The sequence below is a fragment of the Alexandromys fortis genome, unplaced genomic scaffold (assembly GCF_014885135.2).
Source record: "Alexandromys fortis isolate MF-2015 unplaced genomic scaffold, M_Fortis_MF-2015_v1.1 scaffold_14, whole genome shotgun sequence".
Lineage (NCBI taxonomy): Eukaryota > Metazoa > Chordata > Mammalia > Rodentia > Cricetidae > Alexandromys > Alexandromys fortis.
Window position 1 is genome coordinate 20,164,912 of NW_026067910.1, and position 10,160 is coordinate 20,175,071.

The window sequence follows — 10,160 nt, forward strand, 5'->3', positions numbered from 1 at the left end:
GTGCAGTGGGGAATTTTTGGACAGGCTTAAAGATGTTTAGTGGAAGGTGGGTGGTGTCTTCCCTGGGATCTCTAGGACGGCTCTGGCCTCCAGTACAGCTGGAGAGGGGGGCTGTGGGCCCTATAGTGTGGAGCCAAGTGGAGGGGGTGCCTTATTTTTTAAATCTAAGAATCATTGTAATAGTTTTTATAAACTCTTTTAAGGACTTTTTTTTTGCTTTGTTTTTAATTTATTTTTAAAATTATGTGTGTGGGGGGTAGGAGCACTCATGTGTGGGGGTATATGGACATGTGGGGGGTAGTGCATGTGCCTGTGTGGGTATATGCACATGAGAGTATATGGGGGCATATGCAGATTAGTGGGGGTATGTATACATGTGTGTGTACACATGTGTGGGGGGATATGTGCACACATGTATGTGGTGTATGTACATGCTTGTGGGGGAGTATGTGCACATGTGTGGGGGGTATGTGCACATGTGGGGGGTTATGTGCACGTTTGTGTGGGGTATGTGCACATGTGTGTGGGTTCTGTGTACGTGTGTGTGTGGTATGTGCACATGTGAGGGGGTATGTGCACATGTGTGTGTGGAGTATGTGCACATCGTGTGAATATGTGCACATGAGTGTAGGTGCCCTGGAAGGCCAAAGGCATCAGATCTCTGGAGCTAGAATCACAGGCAGTTGTGAACCACCTGGCAGAGATGCTGGAACTGAACTTGGGTCCTTTTGTGTGCACATGCTTGTAACTGCTGAGACATCTCTCTAGTCCCAGTAATTATTTCTGTTTGAAGAACCTTTGTCTAAGCAAGGTTGAGCTGATGATGCTGTTGTTCCTAGTACAACTGGATAACTAATAGATCACTTTTATGTCCTTTTGCTGTTCTCTTATGCTTTGCTTTTCACACGAGGTTAAAGGGTTGCCACTTCGGAGACGGGAGGACTTTTCATAGTGAGGACTGTTTGGAAACGCAAGTTCCCCAGTGGAAAGTCCCAGCTCAGCTGGTGTTTGTTGCCTGCAGGGAAGACCATCCCAGGCCAGGAACTTGTTCCTGCGTAAGTCAGTTTGCATCAGGAGACTTGATTAGTGCTAACGCAGTCCCCGTGTTTCACATACGTATTAGACTTTGGTGGGTAATGGAGCAGGAAACCCATCTGCCCTGGAGCAGGAGACGTGGCTGCTTCTTTATTATCTTTTTAATAGCCACTTACCTCAGACTCAAAAAAAGAAATTTCTGACATCTTAATTTTAATGTGGCCATTTGACCCAGTGCTTGAGATAAATATAACCCTGTGTAGTACGGAGAAGGTTTAATGGGAAATGGTTGGCATTCTTTCTTGATAAAGGCATGGGGAGAGGAGAGGGAGGAGGCAGGGAGGGAGGCAAGGGGAGAAAGGGAGAGAGAGAGAGAGAGAGAGAGAGAGAGAGAGAGAGAGAGAGAGAGAGAGAGAGGCGCAAAGGCAAACAGCAGTCCAGTCAAAGAGGAGCTAGGAGAGCTCCCGTAGCCTTGCCCACTAACTTGATATTTAGCAGAGCTGGCCAGCATGGTTGTCCTGACTCCAATGACTTTGGGAATTTATCTCCAACTCTTTTTCCGCTCCATCGTGTCTCAGCCGGCTTCCATCAACAGTGTCCGTCCAGTCTCAGCAGGTAACTGATGACCACGACTCTCCTTGCTTCCATCTGGCACAGACAGGAAATGGGGGGAGTGGGTGGGGGTGGTCAAGAGTGTCTAGCAATATGTCCTGACATTTTTGACATTCTGCTCTTAGCAGAAGAAGGCTCGGGGGAGATGGTCACCCAGCTTCTGTCCTGTCTTCCTGGTTACCCGAGCTTGTCTCCAAAGGCCCTTCTGTCCTTGCTCCAACTGCTGCTGCTCAGCTGCTTAAGGCCAGCTGTAAATCACTGCTTCTGCGTTCCTCGTTCTCCTGCCCATTTGCTGTGTGATTTGTTTTGCTCAGGAAATTGGAAACTAGGGAGAGAAAAGTACAATTTCTAGAGATATGAGTCCCAGGTGTTTCCAAAAGTCTATCTCTGACCTCCTCCCAGTGGGGCTTACCACAAGATGCCGGAGAGCAAGCATCTCTCTGACAACCTTGGTGAAGGGCAGGGCTTCTGCCTGGCCCCTGTCAGCAGGGACTCCCTTGCTGCCTCAGGGCTAGGCTTTCTGTCTCTCCAGCCCTGCTGCTCTCCTGGTGGGCTCCTCTTTTCAGAGGTCCTAGGAGGGTGAGGGCTTCTAGAGACTCTGGACCTGGAGCTGGGTGGTGAGTCTTGCGGAGTACAGGGCTGAGGAAGGGGCTTGCTTGGTCAGCCAGCCTGGTAACCTTTGCTGTAGGCACCCAGCTGTTGTCTTCGCCCTGCCTGACCTGGTTCAGAAGTATTGGGTTACTGACATAGCCTTTTCAAACCTTTCTGAGGAAATTTGGCTTATCTCCAGAAGGCCTGAGGCTTGCTGCTTGTCTCCTCACAGCCCCTCATTTACCTCGACCACTGCTCCAAGCCACCTTTAGTCAGGTCTCATCTTCTAAGCGCCACAGTTGAATCTGTGTCCTTGCCTGTGAAAGGCCAGGCGAGCATCCCTCTGGACCCACCCCCAGCCTTTCTCCATTCATAAAAACAGCCCATGGGCCAGCTGTGCTGCCAAACGCTGCAGGCCCGAAGAGAGTGTCAGGGAGATTGCTGTGAGGCTAATTTTAAAAGTGTGTGAAATAGAAGAAGTGGGAACTAGAAGAGATGACCTAAGGGAGTTCTGGGAAGGAGGGGCAGAAAAAGCCGGAGGAGGCTGTGTCGCCAGAGTGTGTCGGCATGTCTCTCCCAAGTTCATCTGGTCTGTGGAGCAGCATTTTCTCATCCACTGAGAAGCTTGGTAGCCGGGTGTGGAGATACCCGATGACTGCACTTGAGAAGCTGCAGCAGAGGGATAGTGTGTCCAAGATCGGCCTGGGTTACAGAGCAAGATCCTGTTTCCAGAATCCCAAGAGGACTTGGTAGCTAACTCGGTTGGACCTAGTGTTTGTTTCTTTGTTATATTTGGGTTATAGATTTCTTTGAGAATCTGCTGAGGGCTTAGGAATTAAGGATACTAGCTTCTCTGGTTCCAGTCCACCTCTTAGGAGCTGTCTGCCTGCTGGGAGACATTGGGTAGAGATGGTAAGCACAGTGGGGGCGGGTGTAGTGTGATTTGTGCATCCGTAATTATACATATTTCCAGGGTGAGGATGCCGCCAGGTCTGAGAATGCTCAGAAACCACTTGTTGAGTGAAGAACCAACAACTCCCCATCTGTAGGCTGGGGGGGGGGGGCATCCATGTTTTGAATCATTTAATTTATGTAAAACCAAGTTTATCAAGACCTTCATAAAGCTAGGCAGAAAAGGTCCTATAGTTTCTTAGAACTGCTCACTTAGGCGAGAACCTACACAGTGTAGACATCACTCAAAGAAGTGTTCTGAAGGTTGTCCTGGTCAGGACTCAACAGTGACAAGTTGCAGCTTAGATGATTCAAACAAAGAAACAAACACACACCTTGAGTGCAGGGCTCTCTTTCAGGGAAGTCTGGTCGAGGATACCTGGCGTGTCGAGAGACACAGGGATCTGTGACTGTGCTTGAGAAGGCAAGAGAAGGAACAGAGGAGATGGAGCCCAGGAGCCTTGAAGCCTCGAAGGAGGGGCTGCCACACATAAGTGGGGAACCAGAGCAGGGAGGAGCCGAGTCTCCCACCTTTCTCTCCTCCCACCCAACCACCTCTTGACAAAGCCTACCATTGTCCAAACCCCACCTGAAGCAGAGGCCTAAGAGCAGAGTTCTTTGACGCAGACAGTGGGATCAACGTGTGGGGTACAGGGGCCGAGGCTTCAGCAAGGCAAACAAACATGGGCTTACCTGCCCACTGTGTTTAGGCTGATTTGCCCTGCACTTTCTTTTTTCTCCTCCTTTCCTTTTCCCTCTTTCCCCATCTTCTTTACTTTTTTTCCCCTTTTCATGGTGCTAGGACTTGAACCCAGGGCCTTGAGCAAGCCGTGCAATCTCTTTACCACTGAGCTTCATCCCTGACCCCGCACACCCTTAAGATGCCTTGCTAACCCTGGAGCTTGTGATTGGGAATGTAGGTTTCAGGCATTTGGTCAAACAATTAGGTCAACCAGAGGCAGCGTTACCAGTCTAGCACAAGTATCTGCTGTCCCCTGCAGGGGTCACTTCACTTTGTTCCCCTCCTTTAGTTGCCATGACTTACCAAAGCACCGTCCTGAAACTAATTCAGGTCTTGCAATGTTACATGTTCCCTGAGTCAGGCCGACAGGAGACCTTGCAAATCACCACTTACAATCTGACTGGATCTGACATCCTCTCTCCTGACTTCGTACATTCTCTCTGTTCTGAAGAATGGAAGCTGGGCGGACGCTGAAGTGAGAGCCGCCAGGAAAAGCGTTTCTCTCGGCCGCGGCCACTCTGCCTTAGGAGATTCTGCTGTGTGCTAACTGTGTAAAGTGTCTCAGGGTTTCTCAGAGGCTGGTAGGAAGCAGCCTGTGTTCTAGGGGCTGTGTGGGAGCACTGGCTCTGAGTTCTCCAGGACTGTGGTGGAGGAAGGTCTCATGCAGGAAGCGCTCCCCCTTGTGTTGGGGGCACCCTTCCTTCTCTTCAGGAAGGACCCTACTCCTGAACCACACTAGCCCCAACTCTCTGAATCAGGTGTGCATTACCCGACAGCCTCCACTGGGCCTCAGAGGAGAACTAAGCGTGGAGGAGAAGACATCAAAGAGACCAAAGTTGTGATGTCATCCCAACACTTACATGTCAGGGGTTTGACCCACTACTATCTCCGGTTCTTGTCACAGTCCGCTAACCTTTGAGCATCGCTCATCCAGGCTCATGCTGCCTAAGGCAGATTCCAGGGCGACAACAACAGGCAGATGATAGAGTTGTGCCTTTTCATTGACTGAAGTGTGATGGTCAGGGGTGCACATATTCGGAGGACAACTTGCAGGAGTTGGTTCTTTCCTTCCCCTAAGGTCCAGGATGGAACTTAGCTCTTCAGGCTTAATGCCGAGTGCCTTTACCTCCAAATCATCTTGCTAGTCTGAAAGGTAGATGGCAAGTCTGATTACAGTAGGCTGAGTGTGATTGTGCATGCCCGTGATCTCAGCACTCTGGTGACCCGAGACAGCAGACGCTCAAGTTCAAGGCTACTTGGGCTAAGTAGCAGAGAGGGAAAGAAAACTGGTAAAGAACTAGGGGATGATGTTGAAAACCACAGAGTGGTTGAGGGAAGGGGATATACGAGCCCTGGGGATGACACTGACTGCATGGCTTTTATCTCGGAGGTGGCGGAGGGTCCGGAGAACTCAGAAGGACTGTGTTCCCTCTATTATGCCTCCTTCCAAAAAGGCAGGCAAGTGACAAACACAGCTCAGAACCATGTCTGTTACAAATACCAGGAATCTAGAGTGTATTGCCTTAGCCATTTGCTGGGTAATAAGCTACCATCTGAAGCTTAAAACTAGAATTGTTGATTACTGAAGTTCATGTTTCGTGGGTCACCCAGGGGTCATCTCATCTGGTGTGGTTTTGGCTAACCCTGGGCTCTGTCTGGGTGTATAGACTGACTTGGCACTAGTGTCCATGTGTAGGTAGAGCTCAAAGGCTGTGGTTTTACAGAAGGATAAGGCGTAGGTCTAAAAGTAATATTTCCAGAGGAGCAGACCACCCATAAGATGTGTGGAGCAGTGCTCTTCCTTCTCTGAAGAAGAAGCACAGAGAAGCTAACTAAACAATGTACCCTAGACCACACAGCTGGGCTGGAGGAGATCTGGAGTCTGGAATCCTGCCCCTAAGTCAATGTAGGCCAAGTCTGCTTCTGCCGGATTAAATCTGCCAGTGGCTTATTCAGTGCTGCAAGGCCTCCTCCCCTCACCATCCACCCTCCATGGAAACTCGTCATTGTCCACTCCCTCCCATCTTGTCCTCAGGTTGTCACTGCCCAACATTCTAAGGGTTGAATATTGGTTTTGGTTGTTGTTGGTTTTTTGTTTTTTTTGTTTTTTTTTTTTCTCTTCCTCTTGGCCTTGAACTTGCTTGCTGGGTCAGGGTGGCTTATCAGCATCCTTCTCTTGTCTCCTGGCTGCTAGGATTACAGACGCGCCCCTCCATGCTCAGCTTACTGATGCTTTATAAACTTGTGTGTGAGTTGCCCAGCTACCCATTTATCTCTCTGGTATTTCTATTTTAGTGGGGGGAGGGCTGAAAAATCAGACCTAAAGGACCTGCTAGTGAGACAAGTTTGAGTCAGGGTGAGACCTCCCTGTAACCAAGGCAATTCCACAAATTTCTTTAGGCCTTGTTGAACCACCCTACCCTTAGCCTACGTGGACACAGGCTCCTCTTCTGTCAAGGATTTCCCAGGCAGGCCAGAAGGCAGACAGGAGGTCTCCAGGGCATTTGTGGATCCAAATGTCAGAATCCAGGTCAGGGAAAGGACACAAATCTCCTGCAGTAGAGTGAGGTCTCCTGGAAGGCAGTGAGTCTGGTCAGATGCTGGAATCCTCTCTTGCTACATTCTGTGGCCTATATGATGACCAGCTACCCACTCTGCTGACTGGAAGCCAGCCAGACCACCATTTGGGGACCATCCAGATTCTTGGCACTGGATCATGGGCCATTTATTTGTGCCTGATGCTGATCAGCTATTGTTTAATGTCCCCTAATGCACTAGCAAGCCGTCTCCTCTCATTTAGTTCCCCATGTATCCTCCGGATAATAAAATCAGAGAGGGTTCTTAAGTTACCGGCTCTCTAGGGGGTCTCAGGCATCTGCCACCCCCATCTCAAACCTCTACAGAAGCAGGTGTCTCCCCACTCCCCATCTCCATGAGAACAGAAGTGGTATGGGAGACTGGAAGCTCTCCCTCTAGTCATCCTGACCCCTCCTCCCCTTTACCTTCCAATATACCCAGGGCTGCCTTCCTCTGCTGCATCATCACACAGAAGATGCATAGTTTCTTCCGAGACAGAGCCTCTGGCTTCCGTGTGACACACAAGAAGCGTGTGACAGGCCTTCCTTAAGTGCTCCTGCCACTTATGAGTACTGCCCGTGACTGTTACCAATGGCCCCAACCTCTCTGTTACAGAGACCTCTGACAGTTATAAAGTACTTGATCTTTACAGCATCCCCCATAGTAAGAGGTCCTGTGTTTGAACTCTGACTGCTAGCTGTGAACTGGATAGTGATGAAGTTCACTTCACTGGGGTAGCCTCAAGTTCCTCATCTGTAAAATGGGCATAGCAGTCTCTGTCTTCTAATTAGATCTACTGCTGTGAGCCCCTCTGGAACGTGACTTCAGGCCTGGCAGTCAGAAGCCCTGCTGCCTTGGCCTCTGCCTTTCCCTCTTTTCTTAGCCTCCAGCATGCCTTTCTAGGTTTCCAGAGCTCTGCACTGCTGAGTCTGGAAGGAGCACTCCACATCAGTGCCTCATAACACAGTGCTGGAGGGAGCACTCCACATCAGTAACTCTCATAATACAGTATGGGTTCCCAGCCCAGCTAGAGCTGCCTTAGGAGCTCACCAGAGGCCCAGCATCTAAGCTGAGCAGACTAATGAGGTCCAAATCTGTAGGCTGTGGATCAGGCATGAGCATTGTTTCAAGTTCTAGCCATCAGAAGGTTTAGCCGTGGCTAACCACTGCGCAATAGCCAGCATCAGAGACAGTGATGGCTTGTTAAAATAAAGATCCTTGGAACCCATCCCAAGAGGTTCTGATCCCAAAGTTCTAGAGTGACTCAAGCATCTGAATCTGAGGTTCTCAAGTGACCCAAGCATCTGCATCACTTTGGTGCTTCTGATGCTGCCAGGCCGCAGCGCATCATCCACACTTCGGAAGCCACCGCCCCAGCTCACTGTAGTTACTTCATTACCTTCCCGTGGTCACGGATCACCTCCAACACTGGCACAGGACACCCCGATTCTCTTACAGTTTTAGAGGTCTAAAGTCTGAAATAATTTCCACTGGGGAGAGGCCAAGGACCCAAGGAAGACTTAGTTTCCTCACCTTTTCTGGATGGAAGCGGCGTTTCTCAGATTCTTCATGTCCTGGCTTTCTTTCCTGTGTCCACATGCAGCCATGCTACACTTTGCTTCACGTGGCCTTCCTTCTCAGATCTCCTTTCTCAGTGTCTCGTGTGTGTTTGTGGTGCTGCGGTGTGAACCCAGGGGCGTGCACATTTTAGGCAAGCACTCTAACACGGGACTACATCTTCCAGCCTCTGCTTCTCTCTTCTAAGGACAGTTGTGATCACATTTAGGGACCTCTCAGATATCCCAGGATCATCTCCTTCCTTCAAGTACCTTTGTTATACCCACAGTGCCCCCTTTCCCACATAACGTAGCATTTACAAGAACCACAGTTCAGGTCTAGATATGGATAGGGGCCATTCAATGTGTCATGTTTCTCGTAAGCTTTGTTTAGATGCTAGCAGATTAAAAATGCAGCAGACAGGAATGCGCATGCAAGCAGCGAGTAATCTGGTGGAGCAGCGAAGAAAGTAGAACACAAAGTCCATGCAAGCAAGGTGTCTTCCTGGCCTGGTCACCACGTGAGTCACTGGATTTCAATGCTAGAGGGGACCCCAGGAAGACGGGGAGCTGGGATAGTTACAAACCAAATCTTGGGGACCAAGTTTTCTTCCCAGGTCATCACAGAGGCAACCCTAGTGGTATTGGGAACAGCTCTTCTGGCATTCGGCTCCTTGGGGTCAAGTTTTATATTTCTTCTAGTTTTGTGACCTTAGGCAAATTGCCATCCATCACAGTAAACATATGTAACTCACAATTCTGGTCTTGGAATCGAGGAGTCTCATCATGAACATCACAGTGTTTTGAACAGTGCCTGTCACATAACCTGTGACTTACATACGTTTTTATCTTTGTTTCCAGACTCTCGCCGTGTGTAGACACATGTCAAAAGGTTATGATTCACCCTGCAGTTTATTGCATCAAAACCCAAAAGCCTAAATAACTTTTTGCTTCAAACACTTAATGAATTAAAGCAGGAAATACTTTTTTTCTGCCACTTTCGGTTTTCAAGCAGGCCTTAAAGAAGGAAGATGCTGGGCCACTCGGGGAAGAAAGCTTTCCTTCCCTGGCCATGGTCTTCCCCGGGGTGTCTTTAAAAATGAACCTGACACCCTTCCATCGCTGAGCCACAAGCAGCTCTCCGTTCAAACCCGTGCTTATCTCCCCATGGCAACCAATGAAAACACGGGGGAGTTGCTTGCTTTGGAGCTGGGGACAGCTGAGAGGGAGCATGTGGCTGGTGTAGTCTCTCAGTCAACTATCTGGGATGAGGACTGAAGAGGAAGGAAAGAAACCTGAATGAGACTTGCGCAGGTCCACCCCCTTCCAGCCTCCCTGGACCCTCTTTTGTTCCAGCCCCACCCCCACCCTGCAGCTGCTCCACTCTGAAGACTTTGGGAAAGCCCCAGCAGCTGTCCTCTTGCTTCAGGGACTTCCTTCTGGGACTGATGCATGCACCAGGCAGGCCTTCTTAGCTTCAGACCCTGTGTAGAGCTTTTTAGTGACACGGAATGGCTGGGGATGGGGTGACAACAGCCATGCTCTCTTCTTGCTGAGACCCTAGTTCACCGCAGTGATAAACTTGTGCCTTATCTGAGGGGCCTGCAGGGTCTCACTCTCAGAAGAGGTTGAAGCTGGCCTGCTGCTTTGTGTTTGGATGGCCAACACATTTTCCAAGACCAATTTTTATTGGGAGTAAACCTCACAGTTTGGAAGTCTCTAGAAACTTCCAAATTCTCCATGGTGAGGCAGAAACCAAATTCTCAGCACAAAGAGTTAGTATTTGGAGGGATGGAGATTCCAGTGTCTAGAAGGCAGCAGGGCCTTGTGGGAGCCACAGTGGTTTGGGTTTGGGTGATATGCTTTCTCACTGGTGGAAATGTCGTAAGAAGCAGAAGTAGAAGCCGGAGATGGCTCAAGGAGAGTCATAATAGGCAGTTCTCAGCCGGGCGGTGGTGGTGCACGCCTTTAATCCCAGCACTTGGGAGGCAGAGGCAGGCGAATCTCTGTGAGTTCGAGACCAGCCTGGTCTACAAGAGCTAGTTCCAGGACAGGCTCCAAAACCACAGAGAAACCCTGTCTCGAAAAACCAAAAA

General features: G+C 49.7%; 1 protein-coding gene across 3 annotated transcripts in view; it reads left to right on the forward strand.

Annotated features, from left to right (window-relative positions):
- The first annotated feature begins 1,441 nt into the window (after window positions 1–1,441).
- Window positions 1,442–10,160, forward strand: part of Colq (collagen like tail subunit of asymmetric acetylcholinesterase) — a 55,497-nt gene continuing 46,778 nt past the window's right edge. For 2 of the 3 annotated variants that reach the window (XM_050138164.1, XM_050138165.1), the window contains exon 1: window positions 1,442–1,650. In XM_050138164.1, coding sequence (XP_049994121.1) covers window positions 1,545–1,650 — 106 coding nt within the window. In that variant the 5' untranslated portion in view covers window positions 1,442–1,544. The remainder of the gene's footprint in view (window positions 1,651–10,160) is intronic. The other variant, XM_050138166.1, reaches the window with a different exon arrangement.